The 25,413-nt window shown below is 42.6% G+C and overlaps 1 protein-coding gene across 2 annotated transcripts; it reads left to right on the forward strand.

The window, feature by feature from the left end:
• Positions 1-1,976: 1,976 nt before the first annotated feature.
• Positions 1,977-25,039, forward strand: LOC109864722 (sodium/hydrogen exchanger 6). Of its 2 annotated transcripts, none has more exons than XM_020452615.2 (16): positions 1,977-2,559; positions 3,195-3,394; positions 4,087-4,164; positions 4,277-4,353; positions 4,759-4,871; positions 5,169-5,274; positions 7,322-7,463; positions 7,871-7,976; positions 8,081-8,169; positions 8,291-8,404; positions 8,705-8,816; positions 19,853-20,006; positions 20,204-20,234; positions 20,352-20,446; positions 21,278-21,383; positions 21,645-25,039. In XM_020452615.2, exons 1-16 carry the CDS (start codon positions 2,277-2,279, stop codon positions 21,921-21,923), a joined length of 2,085 nt encoding a protein of 694 aa, XP_020308204.1. In that variant the 5' UTR covers positions 1,977-2,276; the 3' UTR covers positions 21,924-25,039. The 2 variants fall into 2 exon arrangements, with proteins under 2 accessions (XP_020308204.1, XP_020308205.1); XM_020452616.2 differs by having other exon boundaries at positions 1,980-2,559; positions 20,361-20,446.
• Positions 25,040-25,413: the final 374 nt, after the last annotated feature.

The following is a 25,413-nucleotide window of genomic DNA, read 5'->3' on the forward strand; positions in this document are numbered from 1 at the left end:
GTGAAATCCATAGATTAGGGCCTAATGAATTTATTTCATTTGACTGATGTCCTTATATAAACTGTAACTAAGTAAAATCTTTGAAATTAATATATAATTAATATATAATATAATTAATATATTTTTCAGTGTAGTTAACTGGCTAGTTACTGGAGCTGTCTGACAATTTCTAGTAACTTTAACTGATTTCATTTTAGCTTCACCGAAGACAAACTTCTAATATTCCATGTTAACAAAACGTACATTTTATTTTGGAGGTACATTGTTTGTATTTTTGTTCTGCATGGTGACTACTTTGAAATGAAAAATAAAGAGCCTTATCGATTCACACATAGACTGATGCACACAGCAAACCGGAAAAGTCTTATTTAATTAGGTCTTACCTAAAATTCAAACGGCACATTCCGCCACCTACTGGCCGGAATGGGAGCAGGACGGTGTCCTCTCACTGTCAACTGCATTTATTTTCAGCACTTAACATGTGTAAATATTTGTATGAACATAAGATTCAACAACTGAGACATAAACTGAACAAGTTACACAGACATGTGACTAACAGAAATTGAATAATATGTCCCTGAACAAAAGGGGGATCAAAAGTAACAGTCAGTATCTGGTGTGACCACAAGCTGCATTAAGTACTGCAGTGCATCCTCTCCTCATGGACTGCACCAGATTTGCCTGTTCTTTTTGTGAGATGATACCCCACTCTTCCACCAAGGCACCTGCAAGTTTCTGGACATTTCTGGGGGGAATGGCCCTAGCCCTAACCTTCCTACCCAACAGGTCCCAGACGTGCTCAATGGGATTGAGATCCGGGCTCTTCGCTGGCCATGGCAGAACACTGACATTCCTGTCTTGCAGGAAATCACACACAGAACGAGCAGTATGGCTGGTGGTATTGTCATGCTGGAGGGTCATGTCAGGATGAGCCTGTAGGAAGGGTACCACATGAGGGAGGGGGATGTCTTCCCTGTAAGGCACAGCGTTGAGATTGCCTGCAATGACAACAAGCTCAGTCCGATGATGCTATGACACACCGCCCCAGACCATGACGGACCCTCTACCTCCAAATCGATCCCGCTCCAGAGTACAAACCTCGGTGTAATGCTCATTCTTTCAACAATAAACGCGAATCCGACCATAACCTCTGGTGAGACAAAACCGTGACACGTCAGTTAAGAGCACTTTTTTGCCAGTCCTGTCTCGTCCAGCGACGGTGGGTTTGTACCCATAGATGACGTTTTTGCCGGTGATGTCTGGTGAGGACCTGCCTTACAACAGGTCTACAAGCCCTCAATCGAGCCTCTCAGCCTATTGTGGACTGTCTGAGCACTGATGGAGGGATTGTGCGTTCCTGGTGTAACTCTGGCAGTTGTTGCCATTCTGCAGGTGTGATGTTCGGATGTACAGATCCTGTGCAGGTGTTGTTACACGTGGTCTGCCACTTTGAGGACGGTCAGTTGTCCGTCCTGTCTCCCTGTAGCGCTGTCATAGTCGTCTCACAGTACGGACATGGCAATTTATTGCCCTGGTCACATCTGCAGTCCTCATGCCTCCTTGCAGCATGCCTAAGGCACATTCACACAGATGAGCAGGGACCCTGAGCATCTTTCTTTTGGTGTTTTTCAGAGTCAGTAGAAATGCCTCTTTAGTGTCCTAACTTTTCATAACTGTGACCGTAATTGCCTACTGTCTGTAAGCTGTTAGTGTCTTAACAACCGTTCCACAGGTGCATGTTCATGAATTGTTTATGGTTCATTGAACAAGCATGGGAAACAGTGTTTAAACCCTTTACAATGAAGATCTGTGCAGTTATTTGGATTTTTACGAATTATATTTGAAAGACAGGGTCCTGAAAAAGGGACTTTTTTTATTAGTTTATTTTTATAACGAGTAAGCAAGTCAAAATTGCCGCGTTTCCGTCAGGACCTTAACGCCGCACACCTTTCTACAAGGAGTTTCCAAGTCGGAAATGTCCGAGTTCTGAGTTGTCTTTTGCCGTGTTTACGTTAGATTTGGTTTTAGTTGTTTTAAAGCATATTGAGTTCGTTACTAAATCTATATATAGTTTGGCACATTAGTCGTTAATACAGTAACACATTTGTATCATACCAATATCCAAAATGACTTTTACTTTGAAATAAAAACAATCACTTTTCCTTCCGGAATCATCCGTCTACTGTTGCTGTCTCCGCTTAGCTAGCTTGCATGAAATATCTTTCTAGAAACCTCGAAAAACGACGACGTACTTTCTTGAAGATTGAATCGTCAAAATGGGTTACAATAAATTCAGAGTCAACGCTACTCGGAAGATGTCGAAGACGTTAGCTCTGACTGTTCTAGCCTGTTTGTCGTTCTGCATCTGTGTTTGCAGGGCAGAGGATAGTGCCATGGAGAACATGGTAACAGAGAGGAAGGTTGAGGATAACCACAGACAAGACAGTGCCGACCTGCTGATTTTCATCATGCTCCTAACCCTCACGATTTTAACCATATGGTTATTCAAGCACCGTCGTTTCAGGTTTTTGCATGAAACGGGACTGGCTATGATCTATGGTGAGTATGGGTGAGAGGCCTCCATGTCAGGAGACTGCATAATGTCGTCATTACTTATCGTCATACTTAGCTTCGATGCAACCAAGAGACTTTGCAATAATGCTGGACTAGTCTCTAGTCTGTTGGACTAGTCTCTGACTAGTCTCTGACTAGTCCAACACAATATCAAAAGTCATACTACATAAACGTCATACTGTTTATGTAGCTACTGGTCACGCACAGTATGTTTATTGACATTTACTGTAAATCTGGTAACATTGTTGTCATTCAAATAGGGATGCTGTCGAGACAACACAAGGTTCTGGCAAAAATGAGGCCAACAATGGCCATATCTCTATATTAGATCTCTGTTGTTGGTGTTTGGAATAATATTTATACCTTATCAGTTATGCTACTGTGTGCAGGTACTAAACCCATACTGTTCAATGTCACACACCCAGCAAGGTCCAACTCACTTAGCAGTATTTTTCTTTAGTTGCTCTGAACACTTCATGCACTCCCTGAAGTCCCAGGTTATTTATTTACATTGCGCATGGTGCTGTTCCGGCATGAAGGGCAGAGAGGGCAACTGATAGATGCAATTCGCTATTTGTTAACCCAAGTTCATTCACTCTGTTCCCTCGCTCTCCCTCCAGGCGTGCTGGTTGGGGTGGTCCTGCGCTATGGTATCCACGTACCCCGTGACATTAGTAACGTCACCCTCAGTTGCCATGTCAACGCCAGCCCACCCACACTGCTCGTCAACGTCAGCGGCAAGTTCTACGAGTACACGCTGAAGGGCGAGATCAGCGCCTCTGAGATCAGTGATGTACAAGACAACGAGATGCTTCGCAAGGTAGAGTCCCAAACACGTGGTCATTATTCATTTTGAAACAGAAAATGATAGCTTGACTGACCAGAAAAGTGTCTGCTTCCTCATAAGTCGTGGTTATTGTCGAAACGTGTTTTTTTTTTTTCAAATCTAAACTGCTGTTTGGGAGGCTTTGTACAACTCAGACAAATTAGTTGCCTTTCTTTACATATTTCCTTTCTATCGTTCCCTAGGCATTTTCCACACGTACTCACTGTCTAATACACGGACACATGCACACTGTGTCTAACTCGGAGCATAACATGAGGTAGCCTACAGAGCACTGTTATTCAATGCAACTACTTTTGTGGAAATGTAAACAAATAATATCAATCTTAGGATTTTTCAGAGGGTGCTGCAGGACCCTCAGCATCCCTACTTCATGTGGCTGTGTGCCAGTGGTTCCCAACCTTTTTTGGTTACTGTACCACCAATAGATTTTTTAGCACTGCTCGGAGTACCCCCTTATGTGGATTTTACCAGTAGGCCTATGGTCTAATGAGTTTTCTTAAGGTAACAACAATGATGGAAAATGGACTTTGGACCCTAGTTCGTTATTGTCACATGCATTTCTAATTGGGTTTTAACAACAACAAAAATCACATTTTATTATAGTCAGTGGGACACTGTACAGTGATGTAATACAACCCTTCTGAGTTTTTTTCTTCTTTTCTCAGGTGACCTTTGACCCTGAGGTGTTCTTCAACATCCTCCTGCCCCCTATCATCTTCCATGCCGGCTACAGTCTGAAGAGGGTAAGGCATGTGGTTAGTTGTTTAAAAGTTGAATCAATAGTTAAATATCACAGTGCTGATTTGTTTGTCGGTAATATTTAGGCCTAGTCCTTCACATAACTCTATCTCTCAGAGACACTTCTTCAGGAACATGGGGTCCATCCTGGCCTACGCCTTTCTGGGAACAGTCATATCATGTTTCATCATTGGGTGAGTTTCATAGCAGCTGGACTTTTATTGTCATGAATCTTGCCATGGAGGCTGAACTGAACGATTTCCGCTAGATGGGCCAGCTGCAAAGTCTAAATTAATAAAAATAAAAATGTGCATTTTGATCTTAAATTAAGGTTAGGCATTAGGGTTAGCAGTATGGTTTAGGTTAGTTAGGTTTAAAATCTGATATTATGACTTTGTGGCTGTGCCAGCTCTATTGACCACTCTGCAGAGCTGCCTCCAGGGCAAGATTCATGATGACAAATGCCAACCTGCAAGTTTACACCCAGCTATACTGTATTATGTATGTGTTACATCTGTGTGTTCATACACCTTTAGTCCTTCGTGTGACCTGTCAGAGAAATGCTGAACTGAGGTAATATGATCTCTACCTCTGTGCAGGTTGCTGATGTACGGCTGTGTCACGCTGATGAAGCAGGTCGGACAGCTTGACGGGGACTTTTTCTTCACAGACTGTCTGTTGTTTGGAGCTATTGTCTCTGCAACTGACCCAGGTACAGTCTCTGTTCATCTTAGTCACCTCTTTCAGACACTCAATAATGGACCATGCGGGAATGGTTGAACCGCGTGCTTCAGCAGTAATATGCCTAGTCATATATTGTTATCCGAAGGGGGTTTTCCTGATTTCACAAGCTGCAAAAACTATTTGAGGCTACGGTGTCTCTAAATGAACAAACAGTACTAATTGCTGCTTTTTTTTCTAGTTTTTCAAGCGAAGGTCTGTTAAGGGAGTACGCAGCCGAACTGAAGCATGTGGAAGCCTTTACTTTACTGTGTCTCATGTCCTGCAGTGACGGTGCTGGCCATCTTCAACGAGCTGCAGGTGGACGTGGATCTGTATGCTCTGCTGTTTGGAGAGAGCGTTCTCAATGACGCCGTGGCCGTGGTGCTGTCCTCGTGAGTCCTCCGTCTTAACCTGACACACCTGTCTACCGTCTGTCTGTCTGTCCTTGACACACCCACATCGTGAAGTTTGGTATTTGTCTTTGTGATCCATTGTTGTGAAGCTTTGGCTGACAAACCTCATCTTCAAACAGCTGTGCTTTGGAACTGTTTTAGATATTTTGGGCTGGATAAAGGGGAGGTTTGTCCTAGTCTCTCGCACACAAACACACACACATGCACACGGACATGCACACCCTCAACCAAATGTTCTTTGGTATTGATTATCCAGTGTGTGACCTGGTTGTACTAAACCAATAACTATTACTAATGCTGTGGAATGTGTGAGATTGACCCTTTGGTAACCCTAACCAGTACCTTCCCTCTGCTTGGAACTCTGATTATTTTCAGAATTCTAATGGTTTATGGTCGGCTCAGCGTGGGGGTGCAGCACGCCCCTGGAGCCAGTCAATCAGCCAATCAGTGGGTAGAGGGCGTGGCGGCGACGCGAGACACTCCCCTGAACGGGTGTGCTAGCTCAGAGTGCTTTTGCGGTGGCTTCTTTTTGCATCGTGAGAACATGCACGGCAAATGACCAGCCGTTACACCCCAGATAGCAGCTATACAAGTACAACCCTTAAACGGATAGTTCACTCCGACATCAAAAGTGTGTCAGATGTTTGCCTAACTTAAAAGCTAGAGTGCTGTGCCTATATTTCATGGCATCTGCTTTGTGGATCTTGAGGTATGCATTAGGTGAACTCTTGAGTCCTCAATTCAAAATGTAAGCCAGTTCTCGTGGTGTAGAATCCTGGTGATTTGCTGTTTGGGAGACAGGTGTTTATTACGCCCCCAATTTGCATGGTCCTGCTGCTCGGCTCTAACCCCTTTTTCCCTTCCTCTCTCTGTCTTCTCGGTCAAACCGCTCTCTCACTCACTGCTTTTCTCTCAGCCATGTACGTATGCCCTGGTAATGATGTTATGTAAGAGAATTGTTAAATTTTTAAGGGAATAGTGATAACCCCCTTATTTGATTAAGTTTAACACGGATTTCTTTTGCTGCCGCATGAGCCAGAATTGTATAACGAGGTTGGATTTATTGGAATTTGGATTGAACCATGTTATCTAGAATCACTAATTCCAAGCTTCAGCTAATCTTTCACGAGTGGTTCCCCGTATCTATGAGTTGAAAAACCCATGCCTAATACTCCCTCTGGTCTGGCTTGAATGGAAAGCTGTTGGAAGTATTTCTGCTACAGTCAGTACTGAGAGATACCTTAAGACTGGGTAGCTAGTAGTCCCATAGAACCCTCCAGTGTAGAACATTGCTGCTAAGAGAATGGTATCACTTCATATACAGGACCGTACTTACTAGCAGATGTCTATACACGAGTATGTGCACCAGTGGAGGCTGGTAGGGGGAGCTGTAGGAGGACGGACTCATTGTAATGGCTGGAATGGAATAAATGGCACGGTATCAGACATGGAAACCGTATTCCGTTCCATGTATTCCAGTCCAGCCGTTACAATGAGCCCATCCTCCTATAGCTGCTCCCACCAGCCCCCACTGATGTGCACATAATGTAGTATAATCTCATAATTTCTTAATGGGTTTCCCATGTGAAACTACGATAGTCATTGTAGATATTGACCCAGCGAGCCACTATATATTTGCATAAGGGAGTCATCTGCACTTCAAACAGACCGGGCACTATTCAGTGCTCTTGGGTCATTAGCCTCATCAGAGTCATTTGTATAAAGGCCTCCCCTGGTCTATAGGGATACACCTGGTGCACCATACCTTAGTTCTGATATCATTGGGGACTTCTCAAGAAGTTCAACCTGCTCAGGAAGCACATTTTGTTAACCAGCTCTCTAGGTCAAAACGTACTAATGGTCTATGGTTCGCATTCATTTCTCATGCCCAGAAATGAAGCAGTAAAAACCGGTATTTAATTTCCCTTTCCACCCTCGTAACACTTCATCCATCCACACAGGCCGCTTGAGCTACTCTATTATTTTGCAACTTTTCTGGGATTGACTCGGTGTGTGTGTGTACCAGGTCCATCGTGTCGTACCAGCCAGAGGGGGACAACAGTCACACCTTTGAGGTGATGGCCATGTTGAAGTCCTTTGGGATGTTCCTGGGTGTCTTCAGTGGATCATTCGCCCTGGGAGTGGCCACCGGGGTCATGACAGCGCTCATATCCTTTGTGTGATTTGAAGGTCTAGAAATGCAAATATTGATATTACAGTAACAGCAAGGTTACAAACAGATGCAAATGATTTTGTTCTAGTCTTAGAATGGATGAAGTAGATTCTTAGCCTAGCGGTTGAGCGTGTTGGGCCAGTAACTGAAAGGTCGCTGGTTTGAATCTCCGAGCCGACGAGGGAAATGGTCTTATCGACGTGCCCTTGAGCTTGGCACTAATTGCTCTTGTATGTCGTTCCGGATAAGAGCGTCTGCTAAAGTGCTTTTGGTATTGTCAACTTGCTAGTTGCTATATATTGACCTCAATGCTCTGGAGTCTAAGCTGTTCTTTCATTGTTTGGTGAGTTGTGTAGTGTGGTCGTTTTCATGGCGCATTTTCTCCTTGACCGTTATCCTCACGTCACTAAGTTCACTAAGCTGAGGGACTTCCAGCTACTGGAGACTGCTCTCTTCTTCCTCATGTCCTGGAGCACCTTCTTAATGGCAGAGGCCTGTGGCTTCACAGGTAACCAATCATCTTACTGAACCAGTGATAGCCCCCCCCCCCCCCCCCCCCCCATGACTCACTTTATCATGGTGTGTCTGGTTGTTGTTGTTTTGTGTCTGCAGGTGTGGTGGCAGTGCTTTTCTGCGGGATCACTCAGGCTCATTACACCTTCAACAACCTGTCTCCTGAATCACAGGACAGGACCAAACAGGTGAGGACCACGTTTACCATTGCATTTATTTACTGCGAGCTACGCTGGACAGCAATGTCATCTGCTAAATATTGACATTCCATCATGGTCCCTGAAAGGTTGTTTTTGTGTTGTCCTGTAGTTGTTTGAGCTGCTGAACTTCCTGGCAGAGAATTTCATCTTCTCCTACATGGGTCTGGCCCTGTTCACCTTCCAGAACCACATCTTCAACCCCACCTTCATCGTGGGCGCTTTTGTATCCTCGCCTATAATGCAATGAGATGATGGGAGTACAGCAGGCAACCCTAGTCTAAGAGTAGAGTAGTGTATAGGGGTTAAATTGTAAGACTGGGTGGGAATGGCATAAGCAATGACAAACTGGGCATTATTTAACCTTTATTTAAACACTGTAGTCATAATAGAGTAAGTAGCATTACTGGGCATCTAAGTACAGCATTTGGTTTGTAATGCTGGGAAGGCACTAGACTGAAAAGTTTTTCTCAGGAGATTGCTAGTTTCTTTACCCTCTATGGACCTCAACAACAATCACTCCCAGCTGGCAGTGTTCCTGGGCAGAGCAGCCAACATCTACCCCCTGTCCTTCCTGCTCAACCTTGGACGCAGGAACAAGATCAGCTCCAACTTCCAACACATGATGATGTTTGCAGGTACTGCATTTACACAGGCAGCCCAATTCTGATCATTTGCCCAATTTATTGTCAAAAGAGCTGTTCTAATGTGTCAAAAGACTAAGATTGGAATGTGGCCAGGCGGAGATCTGGCGCCACCATTTTTCATTTTCATTTTTTAATCACTAGATTTAAATAACATTGAATTTACTTGAAGAGAAAAGGTGATGATGATATCTTGCTTTCTGTCCAGTTTCTGGGTTTCAATTGATGAAATATCTGCCCCAATTTTTGTATTTATTATTACTTTAAAACATTTTTATGGAAATTTTTAAAAGTGCAGAGGCTGGGATATCCTGCCACTTTTTTGAACTAGGTTGATTTATGAGTGTGAATTCTTGTGTCCAGTGATTTTTAGGAGTCACTGTTCTGCCATTACATCCTTAGTCTTCTGAAGCTCAGTTGATAGAGAAGTGCTTGCAATGCCAGGATAGTTCCGTTTGATTCTATAATATTATTATTATTATTATTATTATTATAAATATATAAAAAACAAGTCATACCAGAACGTGTTGTTGAATTGACCGCTATGTAACTGTACTAACTGATTGTCATCTGATGACGGTTATTGAAGCTGTTTACAAAGTTCCCACACCAGCCACGTTATCTAACAAAAAGCTTTTTTAAGTGATATGACTTGTGGAGAGACACACACTGCTTGTCGCTTGTGCACACACATACGAACTGGGTGGTTCGAGCCCTGAATGCTGATTGGCTGTGTTAGGTTCTAAATATTCGAGTAAGAACCTGAAGGACACTGAAAGCTTAAACCAAGTTTATTCTTCCCAAAGGATCGAACAGCTGAATTGACAAAAACATGTTTACAATAGTGGTGGTGTTTGTACCCCACTTTGGGTGGAGTCTCCTCCTCCTCACTAAACATTGTATCTTTATTGGTAGGCAGGAAACAAAGTGATGGGGGCAATAAACCTTTCCTGCTCCCTTAACGTGACCTCAACCCCCTTCCTCTCTAATCTGTGGTTCTCTTCCCTTATCAATGTCTGCCACGTGATCGTTTTCCATACTCAGTACATTCCAAGCTAATTGCACCCACCATATACCTTCCCCCTACAGATAACCATTAAGCTCTGGTGTAGCCCCTCGGCTGTGGCACCCCTCAGGTCTCTAGTATAACTAATGAATAATAACATTTAAAATTCAGAAATTCAAACCCATCAGTCCCCCCCCCCCTTTTTTTGAACATTTGACATCATACTGTTCAACATCACATAAACTTGGAAATTACTTCTAAATGGACAAACAATGACAATAACATTCACATTCATGGCCTGTGTTCTATATGATCACAGGAAGCACACGCTCATTTCCACTTCTCATAGAACACTGATGATAAACGTGTCCGCTGGAGCTGTTGACTTCTTCCATTTCAACTTTCTCCTTCTGGTTCCTAAGAGAGTGACGGCACAAGACTTGAAAAGCAAAAAGAAACCCAAAACGTAACAGTATTCACAGTGTGGTAAGCTATGCATAATTATATATGCATGAAAACCTAAAGTCTGATAACATGGCAATTCCCACTCTCTCTTCGCCTGACTATGCCTCCAGGATACTTTTCTGCTGGATTCCACAAACATGAAGGCCCTAGAGAACCTCCTCATGCTTTCACCCAGACTTCCCCTTTCCTGCCACAGGCTACGAGAGGTGTTCCCAAGCCATGTCATTTTCACTTTGTTCCCCGTCTCCTTCTTTGCCACCTGATGTGCAAGTGCATAGCCCTGATCAACGCTACTCTTGAGGTAACTCAGCACTGTATGTGCTTTCACACCAATGCCTCCAGAATGTTGTCCAGAGTACAATAACCCCAACATATATCCTTTCATCTGATGCATTAACCAAAAAGGCAACTCAACCCAACTATGGTGGTTGAAGTAGCTCCCAGACCCAAACCATCTGTATGTCTACAGTGGAATCTAGTCTTTCTCTCTCTCATTAGCTCCGCTTCCTCTGTCATGGCGTCTTCAAGCTCGCCCATTATGCGGCTGGACCTCACTTCATGTGAGAACCGTGAACCCACCGAGGAGAGACATGACGATCTTTACCGCTGCAGGTGCTGTAAGGAGTACTGTGTGTAGACCAGACCAACGCTGTGCCAACACCCCCTGCCTGGTGTATATTAATGTACACGCAATCTCCAGAATTCAGCCCGTGCCCTCGGTTATCTGCTGCTCCTCATGTGCTGCTTCCACCTGGGAATATACACACTGCAATGCATTGGTCATTTCCTGACAACACAGACTCTCCTTAGCCCAGATCACTAATCTGTGACATGTATAACAGCCCCCGGTACTCCCATCGGTCTCCCAGTTACCAAGCCATGTGGCATGAGTCCTCATAAAATTCTATCCCAACAATGCTACTAAAATAACCCTTGCTACTACTGACCCTGCCCGTGACGCATACATCAATCTCCCTCATTTGCTCCGTAGTCCAATTCCATGCTGTTTGTTACTATAGCCTCCTTTTAATTACTGTCCCTACAGCAACTGCCGTGAGTAGCTACTGCATGGAATCTTTCAAGTGTTCGCTGGCTGTTATGAATAGGGAAAAGATGAATGAAGGATATCCAACCGAACAAAACTCTTTGCGTCACAGAGTTCTTGAATGTTGACAATAGTGTCTGAAATGCCAACACTATCTCTGCTACTCACACCATGATCTGGGTATGTGTAACGTTCAGTTTAACTTCATAGTAGTCCCTATATCGTGCACAGTTAGCTCGCAGGAGAGTGAGGACAACTCTCTCCTGTAACAATATACATAGTCTCTTATGAGCCCCACAGATCTCCACCCCAGTCACATTCCATCTCACTTAACAGCCTTATGTAAACATTATGTCTCAAACACAGATCTCATGTGTACCTCACTTCCTGCTACAGATACATTTGCACACATATCATTCCATCTAAACCATAACACACTAGTCCCTACCCCCTAATGCACTTCTACAGTTAGAAACATACTAACACATTCTTAAATCAATTAGTCAATGTACATCAGTCCCTCCTGGAACAATGATCACACTTGTGTTGCACGAAACCTAAAAACGTATTGGCTTGAAAAGGAAAGAGGAAAAAGTAAGGGTTCAATAATTTCACACCACCCTTGATGCGACTAAAACTGGGGAAAGAACCATCCATCCGTTACGTTCCAAGCCCATGTGATGCTGGTCTCCGTGCCCGTCTCCTTCATTTTCGTCCTTGGGTGTTAGTCTGGGTCTTGCATTATGAGCCTTGTATGCAATTAATTGTACCGTATCATCCAGCAATCTATATGTGTTGATGCGATTTAACATACTAATTCTGATCACACTAATTCTGACCCCCCCCCCCCCCCCTTATCCCTGTTTTCCTGTCGCGAGTGGCATGGTAATGAACGATTGGTATCTCAATGCATTCTTAGTCTAGATTGTTCGCAGTGTGTAGACCTTCCTCAATACCACCCCCTCCTCCGGCACTTCCTCCTTCCCAATGGCACATACAGTTGAAGGCGGAAGTTTACATACACTTAGGTTGGAGTCATTAAAACTAGTTTTTCAACCTCTCCACAAATGTCTTGCTAACAAACTATAGTTTTGGCAAGTCGGTTAGGACATCTACTTTGTGCATGACACAAGTTTTCCAACAATTGTTTACAGACAGATTATTGAACTTATAATTCACTGTAGCACAATTCCAGTCGGTCAGAAGTTTACATACACTAAGTTGACTGTGCCTTTAAACAGCTTGGAAAATTCCAGAAAATGTCATGGCTTTAGAAGCTTCTGATAGGCTAATTGACATCATTTGAGTCAATTGGAGGTGTACGTGTGGATGTATTTCAAGGCCTACCTTCAAACTCAATGCCTCTTTGCTTGACATCATGGGAAAATCAAAAGAAATCAGCCAAGACTTCAAGAGAAAAAATTGTAGACCTCCACAAGTCTGGTTCATCTTTGGGAGCAATTTCCAGACGCCTGAAGGCACCACGTTCATCTGTACAAACAATAGTACGCAAGTATGAACACCATGGGACCACACAGCCGTCATACCGCTCAGGAAGGAGACGCGTTATGTCTCCTAGAGATTAATGTACTTTGGTGCGAAAAATGCAAATCAATCCCAGAGCAACGACAAAGGACTTTGAAGATGCTGGGTAGAAAAGTATCTATATCCACAGTAAAACGAGTTCTTTACGACATAACCTGAAAGGCCGCTCAGCAAGGAAGAAGCCACTGCTCAAAAACTGCCATTAAAAAAGCCAGACTACAGGTTGCAACTGCACATGGGGACAAAGATTGTACTTTTTGGAGAAATGTCCTCTGGTCTGATGAAAAAAAAATAGAATTGTTTGGCCATAATGACTATTGTTATGTTTGGAGGATAAAGGGGGGGACGTTTGCAAGACGAAGAACACCATCCCAACCGTGAAGCACGGGGGTTGGCAGCATCATGTTGTAGGGGTGCTTTGCAGGAGGGACTGGTGCACTTCACAAAATAGATGACATCCTGAGGATGGAAAATCATGTGGATGTATTGAAGCAACATCTCAAGACCCTCAGTCAGGAAGTTAAAGTTTGGTCGCAAATGGGTCTTCCAAATGCACAATGACCCCAAGCATACTTCCAAAGTTGTGGCAAAATGGCTTAAGGACAACAAAGTCAAGGTATTGGAGTGGCCATCACAAAGCCCTGACCTCAATTTGTGGGCAGAACTGAAAAAGCGTGTGTGAGCAAGGAGGCCTACAAACCTGACTCAGTTACATCAGCTCTGTCAGGAGGTATGGGACAAAATTCCACTAACTTATTGTTGGAAGCTTGTGGAAGGCTACCCAAAACGTTTGACCCAAGTTAAACAATTTAAAGGCAATGCTACCAAATACTAATTGAGTGTATGTACACTTCTGACCCACTGGGAATGTGATGAAAGAAGTTAAAGCTGAAATAAATAATTCTCTCTTCTGACATTTCACATTCTTAAAATAAAGTGGTGATCCTAGCTGACCTAAGACAAGGAATTGTGAAAAGCTGAGTTTAAATTGATTTGTATGTAAACTTCCGACTTCAACTGTATGTAACTCTTGCCTGTCAGATTTGATGGCTCTTGGTAATGTCCCGATTTTTCAATATAAAGTAATCCGTTTTTCCCACATACACAATTCTCTCACCTGAGCCACTACCACCATTCTGTCTGGTCCATTTCTCCCACCAGTACAACAGGAGCATAAGAGAAGTTTGTATGTTATCTCACTCCACATGCGCGGTCTCAGGACTCATGGCGCACTCCTGCCGCCCCCAGGTTAATGGCTCGGACTCAGATTGGAGTGTTTAAAGTCACTTTCGCATCGAACGCCTTTTTTGCTCTTTCTTCAGCCAGTTAGGGATGGTTTTGAGGTTCAAACTATTACATTCCCAATTTCCTTATTAACATTATTTCTACGACCAATGCCAAAGAGCATAACAACATACTGTTAGTTGAAACCATTTTTAAAATGAGTTCATACTCCCTTATTTTACTGGCGACCTCTCGGAAGAGTTACCAGGTCAGGGAGTTAGCACCCTAACCCATGGGAGAATCCCAACAATCCAGCAGACCCAATCTTGTGAAATGTTGTATCAAAACAATGTCAAGAAATTAAATCAGCAATTCACATATCACAATCCATTTCATGAAATCAGCTGGTAGTTTCCCCTTTGAACACATGATTCACATTGGGATTCAAAGTCTTGTTAAATCTAAAATAAACCAATTTGAATAACCCATCAACTTAGAATTACAACTCTTGATAACTCCATAAGGAAATAATGATATCTCATGAAGTAATGGTAAAATAGAAGAGAGACTGGTGTTTCTCATTCATTTTATAATTAAATCCCACCTGTTTTGATCCTTTCTAGTGAGATTGATCAGGCCTCACCAGAAAGTCAGGGTACAGGGCATACAACACCATTAAATATTTCCTTTCCCCTCCCCTTTCTTTCCCTGTCCTTCAGAAACCCTTTAAAACATGTCAAACATTTCCATCATTCTGCATACCCAATTTAAAACCAAATTGAAAAGACCCCACACAAAATAAATCCCACAGTCTCAACACCACTAACGCATATTCATAACCAGTAAATTGTGTGTGGTAAACCGTAGGTCAAAACGCACATGAACAGGCCTTATCTGGGAACTCTGTTTGTGGCCTATTCCAGTTGCTTTTATACTTAACTTCTTGACGCACCCATCCCGTTAGCGGGATCATTTTCATCAACATCAGCTGAATTGCAGAGCGACAAATTCAAATTAAATTACTACAAATATTTAATTTTCATAATCACAAGTGCAATATAGCAAAACACAGCTTAGCTTATTGTTAATCCACCTGGCGTGTCAGATTTCAATAAAGCTTTTCGGCGAAAGCATAACAAGCGTTTATTTAAGAACATCTCTCTCGGTAGACAAAATATTACAAACCGCTAGCAGCCAAGTAGATTGGTCACGAAAGTCAGAAAAGCAATAAATTCAATTGCTTACCTTTTGATCTTCGGATGTTTGCACTCACGAGACTCCCAGTTACACAATAAATGTTAATTTTGTTCCATAAAGATGATTTTTATATCCAAAATACCTCCATTTGTTTGGCGTGGTATGTTCAGAAATCCACAGGCTCAAGCGGTCACGACATCGCAGACAACTTCCGAATAGTAAAGTGGGTAGAAAGATGTCAAATATTTTTTATAGTCATTCCTCAGGTTGTTTTTACAATATATAATCGATAATATGTCATCCGGAATGTAGCTTCCTCCATAGGAGAGAGAGAAAATGGCTGTTGCGCATGAAAAACTCTGCTGGCACCCAGCCATCCACTGACGCGATGGGTTCTTTCTTGCTCATTTTTCAAAATAAAAGCCTGAAACTATGTCTAAAGACTGTTCACAGCTTGAGGAAGCCATATGAAAAGGAATCTGGTTGATATCCCTTTAAATGGAAGCAAGGCATCCAATGGAACAGAGCTTTCAGGAAAAACAGCACTTCCTTGTTGGATTTTCCTCAGGTTTTCGCCTGCAATATCAGTTCTGTTATACTCATAAACAATATTTTGACAGTTTTGGAAACTTTAGAGTTTTCTATCCTAATCTGACAATTATATGCGTATTCTAGTTTCTGGGCCTGAGAAATAGGCAGTTTCAAATGGGTACGTTTTTTTAGCCAAAAACAAAAATACACTCGAAGTTAACTGCTTTCTCCAAGACCACAGTCTAAGGGAACATTCCAACGAGAGACAATGAAATCCCCTCTTCTGGAAAAGAAAGTGTACATTTTGTTAGCATTCACAATGCTACATCTTAGCGGGGCGGCAGGTAGCCTAGTGGTCAGAGCGTTGGACTAGTAGCCGAAAGGTTTCAAGATTGAATCCCTGAGCTGACGAGGTAAAAATATGTTGTTCTGCCACTGAACAAGGCAGTTAACCCACGGTTCCTAGGCCGTCATTGAAAATAAGAATTTGTTCTTAACTTCTTACGGCTGAAATAACGTTAATGGGATCGATATGACAACAGCCAGTGACAGTGCAGGGCGCCAAATTCAAACAACAGAAATCTCATAATTAAAATTCCTCAAACATACAAGTATTATACACCATTTTAAAGATAAACTTGTTGTTAATCCCACCAGTGTCCGATTTCAAAAAGGCTTTACGACGAAAGCATACCATGTGATTATTTTAGGTCAGCACCTAGTCACAGAAAAACACAGCCATTTTTCCAGCCAAAGCGAGGAGTCACACAAAGCAGAAATAGAGAGAATTCATCACTAACCTTTGATCTTCATCAGATGACACTCATAGGACTTCATGTATTGTGTAACATGTATGTTTTGTTCGGTAAAGTTCATATTTATATCCAAAAATCTGTTTACATTGGCTCGCTGCGTTCAGTAGTTCCAAAACATCCAGTGAATTTTGCAGAGAGCCACATCAATTTACAGAAATTCTCATAAAATGTTGATGAAAATACAAGTATTATGCACGGAATTATAGATCCAGTTCTCCTTAATATAACCGCTGTGTCAGATTCTTTTTTAACTACCGAAAAAGCAATAATCTGAGTATGGCGCTCAGAGTCCAAATCAAGCCAAACAGATATCCGCCATGTTGGAGTCAACCGATGTCAGAATAGGATTATAAATATTCACTTACCTTTGATCTTCATCAGAATGCACTCCCAGGAATCACAGTTCCACAATAAATGCTTGTTTTGTTTGATAATGTCCATAATTCATGTCAAAATAGCTCCTTTTGTTTGCGCGTTCAGTCCAGTAATCCACATTCATAACGCGCTTTCACTAGGAGCAGATGAAAAGTAAAAAAAAGTTCCATTACAGTTTGTAGAAACATGTCAAATGATGTTTAGAATCAATCTTTAGGATGTTTTTAACATAAATCTTCAATAATATTCCAACCGGACAATTCCTTTGTCTTCAGAAATGAAGTGGAACTGAGCTACCTTTCACGTGAGCGTGCGAGACTGATGCTGTGGCACTCTGCCAGACCACTCACTCAAAGAGCTCTTATGAGCCTCTCTTTTATAGTGGAACCCTCAAACCAGTTTTCTAAATACTGTTGACATCTAGTGGAAGCCGTAGGAAGTGCAACATGACCAATATCCCACTGTGTATTCGATAGGGGCTGAGTTGAAAAACTACAAACCTCAGATTTCCCACTTTCTGGCGGATTTTTTTTTTCTCAGGGTTTTGCCTGCCATATGAGTTCTGTTATACTCAGACATCATTCAAACAGTTTTGGAAACTTCAGAGTGTTTTCTATCCAAATCTACTAATTATATGCACATTCTAGCTTTTATGGCTGAGTAGCAGGCAGCTTAATTTGGGCACACTTTTCATCCAACATTCCCAATACTGCCCCCTACCCCAAAGAAGTTAAAGAACCAACCCTACACCATATATTTACCTAGCTCTCACAGAGCAAAACCTCCACTCGGGACCTATCCTTAACTATTGGAACTACCCATCCCGGATCTGGGAGAATTGTCATCAACTAAACTAATTAGCATAGCGCATCGGTCAAGAAATATTACTAGAAAATATTCATATTCATGGAATCACAAGTGAAATATAGAGAAACACAGCTTAGCCTTTTGTTAATCACCCTGTCATCTCCGATTTAGAAATTATGCTTTACAGCCAAACGCAAGACAAGCGTTTGTAAGTTTATCGATAGCCTAGCATAGCATTATGTCCAGCTAGCAGCAGGAAGCTTGGTCACAAATCAGAAAAGCAATCAAATGAACTGTTTACCTTTTGATCTTCGGATGTTTTCACTGACGAGACTCCCAGTTAGACAGCAAATGTTCCTTTTGTTCCATAAAGATTATTTTTATACCCAAAATACCTCCGTTTGTTGGTCACGTTATGTTGAGAAATCCACCGGAAATAAGCGGTCACGACAACGCCGAAAAACATTCCAAATTATATCCATAATATCGACAAACATGGCAAACGTTTTTTATAATCAATCCTCAAGGTGTTTTTCAAATATCTATTCGATAATATAACAACCGGGATAATTGGCTTTTCAGTAGGAGCGAGAGGAAAATTGACTACCTCTGTCTTTTACGCAAGAATCACTCTGAGAGCCCTCAGCTGGCCACTTACGCAATGTAGTCGTTTACACTCATTCTTCAACATGAAGGCGTGAAACTACGTCAAATCTGGTTGATATCCCTTTCAATGGCCAATAGGGGTGCATAGGAACACAACGGTTTCAAAATAAGAGGCACTTCCTGATTGGATTTTCCTCAGGGTTTCGCCTGCAATATCAGTTCTGTTATACTCACAGACAATATTTTGACAGTTTGGAAACTTAAGAGTTTTCTATCCTAAGCTGTCAATTATATGCATATTCTAGCATCTGGTCCTGAGAAATAGGCGGTTTACTTTGGGAATGTTATTCCAAAAATAAAAATGGTGCCTCCTAGTTTCAAGAGGTTAAAGGAACCTACCCTACACCATCATGACACTCATGGATCTCACAGAGGATCACCCCTACTCGGGACCTATCCCTATGGAACCTACCCTACACCATATATTTACTACCGGTCGTTACACAATGGGCCTACTGAATAAACACAGGCTTTCTAGGTCTGTATCCTATAATTGTTCGGTCTACAATTCTCATCTCCCCAAGATGTCAACATGATTTGAAACGTGTTTAGGAACTGTGCCTACCTAGTTTGTTGCCAGCTCCTGCTCCACTGATCCCGACTCTCTGGTTTGACTGTAAATCGTGGTGAATCCTGCCGACAACGCCAACTGTTCTGATTATTAGAGTAAGAACTCGACGGACACTGAAAGCTTAAACCAAGTTTTATTCTTCCCAAAAAATCTAACAACTGAAACGACAAAAACATGTTTACAATAGTGGTGGTATTTGTACCCCACTTTGGGCGGAGTCTCCTCCTCGCTAAACATTTATCTTTATTGCTAGGCAAACTAAGTGATACGGACAATAAACTTTTTTCCTTCTCCCTTAAAGTGACCTGATCTCGACCCCCTTCATCACAAATCCATGGCTCTCTCCCCTTATCAATGTCTGCCATGTGATCGTTTTCCACACTCAGTACATTCAAAGCATAATTGCACCCACCATATACCTTCCCCCTACAGATAACCTTTGGTGTAGCCCCTCGGCTATGACGCCCCTCAGGTCTCTCTAATGATTAATAACATTTAAAGTTCAGAAATCCATACCCTTCAGCTGACAGCCGTGGTATATCGGACCGTATAACACGGGTATGACAAAACATTCCTTCTTACCGTTCTAATTACATTGGTAACCAGTTTATAATAGCAATAAGGAACCTCTGGGGTTTGTGGTATATGCCAATATACCACGGCTAAAGACTGTGTCCAGGCACTGCGTCGCGCTTAAGAACAGCCCATAGCTGTGGTATATTGGCCATATACCACACCCTCTCGTGCCTTATACCTTAAATAACCTCTCCTTGTCCTCCCTAGGGTTGCGTGGGGCGATGACTTTTGCCCTCTCCATCCGGGACACGGCTACCTACGCCCGTCAGATGATGTTCACAACCACCCTCCTCATCGTCTTCTTCACTGTATGGGTCTGTGGAGGCGGAACCACCCAGATGCTTTCCTGTCAGCACATACGGTAGGTCCACCATGGGGGTCGGAAGTCAAAGTTTGGGGTTGTTGGTGTATGTCTTTTTTTTGCCTTCAAAATGAACCTTTTGATGTTTATTCTAATTTCGGATATACACAGCACGTAGAGTTGTCTGTCCAGTTTCAGTATGATCGTCTGTGAACACTGATCTGGTAGACTCATTTGTGTTTCTGCATTTCTAACAGTGTGGGTGTAGATTCGGATGCAGATAACTCAGTGAGTATTAAGCCTATGAATATTGAGTTATTTGACTCGACTGCTGTAATCCATCTGATTTAATGTAGTGCTGTTGTTTTGAGTGGATCTCTGTATCTGTCTTTTCTGTGACTCTTGTCTCCTCAGATGAGCATGACAGAGGGATCAGAGCGGCGGAGCACCAAACACGAGAGTGCCTGGCTCTTCAGGATCTGGTACAACTTTGACCACAAGTATCCTTTGGTGTCACTCCCATCAGCACACAGCAGATGGCACTCCAGTGACATTCATTTCAAAGCATTTTTTGTTCTCTATCCAGTTGTTCTCTGAGTATAAAACCATGATTTTCCCTGATTGACTGACCTTCATGTCTTAAAGTAATGATGGACTGTCGTTTCTCTTTGGTTATTTTAGCTGTTCTTGCCATAATATGGACTTTGTCTTTTACCAAATAGCCCTATCTTCTGTATACCACCCCTACCATGTCACATCACAAGGCACACCTGTTCATTGAAATGCATTCCAGGTGACTACCTCATGAAGCTGGTTGAGAGAATGCCAAGAGTGCAAAGCTGTCATCGATGCAAAGGGTGGCTACTTTGAAGAATCTCAAATATAAAATCTATTTTGATTTGTTTAACACTATATACATTTTTTGTTGTTGTTGTGATTCACTATTATTCTACAATGTAGAAAATAGTCAAATTAATAACTCTTGAATGATTAGGTGTGTCAACTTTTGACTGGTATGGGGTATTATTTTGACCCCCATTATGGGGTATTATTTGTGGATTGATTAGGGGGGGAAACAATTTAATCAATTTTAGAGTAGTGCTGTAATGTAACAATGTGGAAAAAGTAAAGGAGTCTGAATACTTTCCAAATGCATTGTATACAGTATGTGTGCTTAATTTCTGCAATAACATACTAGCCTACAGCAGTGGAGGCTGGTGTATTCAGGTAGAGGAGTATGGTACACATACTAAATCTCCATTACGTATTTGAGCAGTTTGTTTTTGATTCTCTGTGACACAGTTGAGGCCTTGACTGTAACCCCTCTCCAGCTACCTGAAGCCCATCCTGACCCACAGCGGCCCTCCTCTCACCGTCACCATGCCTGCCTGCTGTGGACCACTGGCCAGATGCCTCACCAGCCCACAGGCCTACGAGGTCAGTCCCCACAAACCATGTGTTCCTATTAACCCGGTGACCCTGTTAGGGTGGTTATGGTAATAGCGATGACATGTAGTGTTTTCTTCTTTGTCTTAATGGGTATCACAATGGCTCACGTACTGATGAATGTACTCAAATGAAGAGTTGCCTGTTTCATAAAAGCTAAAGAATTAGTTCAGTTATAACAGGAGTGTTTGATCCGTTAGAGCTAGTTGTGACCTATTCTTAAATGTTCCTTTCTCACTTTCCTGCAACCAGAACGAGTGCCAGCTGAAGGATGACGATTCGGACCTCATCCTGACGGACGGGGACATCAGCCTGACCTACGGTGACATCACGGTGAGCACAGACGCCAGCGGCGCCCACATCAGCGCCGGGCCCGCAGGCACCACCTCCGCCGTCATCTCCGCCGATGACCTGGACCGCGAGCTGACGTACGGTGACCACGAGCTGGTGATGAGGGGCACCCGCCTGGTCCTGCCCATGGACGACTCCGAGCCCCCCCTCGCAGACCCCCGACACCGTATGCGGATGTGAGGCGAAAGAGAGGCCAGCTAGCCAGATGACCAATTCACTCTCTGTCCTGCTCACCTTAATATGCAGGAATGAGATCAACTAATATCAGCAAGAGACTGGTCTCTCTCTGTCTGTCTGTTTGTCTCTCTGACTGTGCCTGTCTGTCTTTCTCTGACTGTCTTTCTCTCTCTTTCCTTTTCTCTCATACTGCTCATCACCTCTTTCTCACTCTCCCTCACTCTCGTTCCTCTTTGAGTTTCTCAAGTGGCTAATCCATGTCTCTACCTCATTCTTGTTTGCTCATTTGTACTCCTGTCGCCATCACTGTAATATGAAGTATTTATTCATGTTTTCTTTTGATTTGGTTAAACCGATAGCTTTTCTCAGTTTGTCTTCTAATAGTACCACGTGGCAATCTTGTCACAGTAGCGTTGTAGAGGACTCAATACGAGTCTATGCGCATGCATTAGTCTATGTGTGGAGGTCACAGTACAACAGCTAGTTTGTCTCTGTATCACAAGGTGTGTAATAACGGTGACATGCTAACTGTGCATGCTAAATTGTGCATCCTTTTTCTATGCGTGGGGAGTGAGAAGGTTGAGAGGCTGATTTGAGTTTGTAGCCTTGTTTTTGGGTCTGATCCTGAATGTTACTGCCTTCTCTGTGTGATCCAAGGCATGCTGACTTGATTTAATGGCTCTGTGTTGCATTTTGTTGCTATGTGAATACAGTTACAATCAAGTGCCTCAGTGACCACTAGTTTTATTTTCCCTTTTTTTGAAGTAATACACTCCTCCGTCCACATGGTGGCGACGTTTTCTATGGGTGACGGGCTGTCTGCGTTTGAGCCGTTGGGCTGTGGACTGTTACAATGTTAAAAGCCTGGTTGAATGACAATGGAAGGACAGTGGTTTAACCAGGCTAACAGTGTAGCCTGGCACACTGTCTTGGACTTCCCACAACGACCTTAGACTGTGACTTTGGGAGGGTTTGACACCTTACTTTAGAAGCTGATGTCACTCACCACAGATGCAGAAAGAAGGGCTGTCGTTTTGAATACCAGATCCAAATCTCCCGTACGGTGAAAGCTAGTGCCATTTTCTCCTGCATTGATTTTATGAAAAGAGTGCAGACAGCCTCAAAATACTTTGTATGCATTTTGCAACATACTATAAGTACTTTAGCTACATAACTCATTGTCACTGTAATTATACGATACTGTATGTGTAACATGGTGAATATTTGATATTAGGGACTGCAATGTTAACTATTATCAAACCTACTGTGGACTTTCTATCTGTGCTAAGCTCTTGCTTCCTACTGGCTAAGATCTATCTGGTTATTCACTGCGTTGAAGTAGTATACAGGGAACATGCTACAGTAGCTCTTGATCAAGGATCAAACTTGCTTTGTTTTTGTCAAATTTGTCTGGAATTTACGTTTTGTGGATCAACGATGTTTAATCTATTCATCATTTCTTATCCAATTCTATTTGAAATTGAATTTGCTTCATTTGGGATTACTTATGGGAATGGCCTGAGGTATGTCCGTGTCAAAAGATTGAGGGGCTGCACTGTATATACTGGACCGCAGTTCAACTGTTAACTGCCCCGAGTTACTGGTCTATTGGCTACATGGTCCCTGATACTGTATGATGTTGTGATTAATCGCATAGTATGTAGAAATCCCTCAACTTGAATAGGCAAGTTGGGGTAACATTTCGGATTAAATGATTCAGAATAGATATTTTGAGAAGAAAACGGAATGGTTGTACAAAAGGAATTTGTGCTAATCTTTATTTGTGTAAAATAATTATACAATAGGTTTGTATTAGACTTACACTAGTCTAATGTATCCTATATGCCTCGCTGTATGGGGTTTGGCCTGATTTTATAGCTGATGCCTGGCCTCTGAGTAGCTCTTCTAAGCTTCTTGTCTATATGGGCTCTGCCCTGTGACTGGTATGCGATCAGAGTGAGTAGCTCCTCTGAGCTGCTTGGATTCATGTGCTCTAACCTTTTGACTGTTCTGGGATCAGCGGTGGCTGTTAGTGTAGTGCAACAGGAACTGTTGACAGGACACCTGCCTGGCAACGCACTGTTGATATGGATGGAATCAGGCACTGTGCCAGACAACACTACAGATGAGGGAGGGAGTAGGAGAGAGAATGAGGCAGGGTAGGAGCTGAGCAAAGGGAGGTAGAGATGAATAGTGTACATTTTTCCTAGACATGGCTTGGTCTTTCCCTCAGTGTTACCTCCTGCTGTGCAGGAACCTCTGACGGCACGTGTCTTCTCTCTTCATTTTTATCAGGCATGCCTCTTGACACCACAGTGTGCAGTTAATTCTTTTTTCCCCCTCTATATTCTGTTTGTTTCCCTCTATATAGTTTTTTTATTCTTGATGAAGGGAAATAAGGCGAAAGCATTGAGGATGTTGCAGCATTTGCACTTGTCTTTTGAGAATCGTTTGTTTCAGTTTGCTTCGATTGTCTTGCATGTGACATTTGTCCTACTTTTGAGCTGCTTTTAACTGGCTTTGAATTACATGCTGGGTTTATAATGAAATGAAAAGGAATTCACATGAATCCAGGGAAATGTGATCCATTTATGTACAGGTTATTATGGCCTATGTTACCAAGAGAAACAAGATTGGCCTCATTCCTATTCCATGCCGTTGACTGTCTTCACAACAACAAGAAGGTCAAAAATCAGGAGTGTGTACCAGTCTACCACTGACAGATCTAATGTTGTAGGTCAAAAAAGCCCCTTGTAGGTCTACTTATATTTGCCAGTACTGTTCTTACAGTATGTGTTCCATTTTTTTATTTGAACTGTCAATGGTAACTTGTAATTAACTTGTTGACACTAGTCTGAAGTAGCTGACCAAAGGGGCTTGTTGTGCTCTGTGTTTTCAGACTGTCCACTCTGTGTTTATACTGCTACTTCGCTGTGTGTGTGTGCGCATGTTGTCTACACCTATGCGTGTGTGTCTGTTGTAATGCGTGTGTGCCACACTGTGCTCCCCCAGTGTTGCAGGTACTGACTGTTTACATCTCTGTAAATATTCCTCACCTGTTCCAAGTTGCGTGCAAAATATTCAATAAACAGAATCCTGTGCTTTGGATTGAACCCCTCTGTAATCGTATCCTTATTGACTTGCTGATTTCACATCAACGTTATGATGTAGACACGATCTTAGTTGGCCTCTGAGAATGTAACGTTAGCTAATAGCTAACCAGATCAAGTCTCTGATGCAGACTTCTCCAGTCCAGACCTTTCCCTAAGATTTGTCTGGAATAAGAACAGAACAAAAAACCTCTTAAATCATGCCAGTCATTTATCGACCAGCCTTGGCCTTCATCCCCTTTAGTACTGTATCACAATACCCTCTAGGATGGACAGCCTGAATCTCAAACCTACTTCTCTCCAGATCCTCTCATCAGAGACTGGTCCATCCTTTACCTGGACTGCCACACAGACTGAGGTGGGGTAAGGTTTCCTCCCTGGGC

This window comes from Oncorhynchus kisutch, linkage group LG19 (genome assembly GCF_002021735.2).
Source record: "Oncorhynchus kisutch isolate 150728-3 linkage group LG19, Okis_V2, whole genome shotgun sequence".
NCBI lineage: Eukaryota > Metazoa > Chordata > Actinopteri > Salmoniformes > Salmonidae > Oncorhynchus > Oncorhynchus kisutch.

Excerpts from the sequence above, each read along its gene's own strand:
- LOC109864722 (XM_020452615.2), top strand. The coding sequence starts at position 2,277 with ATGGGTTACAATAAATTCAGAGTCAACGCTACTCGGAAGATGTCGAAG. Across the intron at positions 8,405-8,704 it reads CCTTCATCGTGGGCGCTTTT|CTGGCAGTGTTCCTGGGCAG; the intron begins GTATCCTCGCCT and ends AATCACTCCCAG. Across the intron at positions 21,384-21,644 it reads CCAGCCCACAGGCCTACGAG|AACGAGTGCCAGCTGAAGGA; the intron begins GTCAGTCCCCAC and ends TCCTGCAACCAG.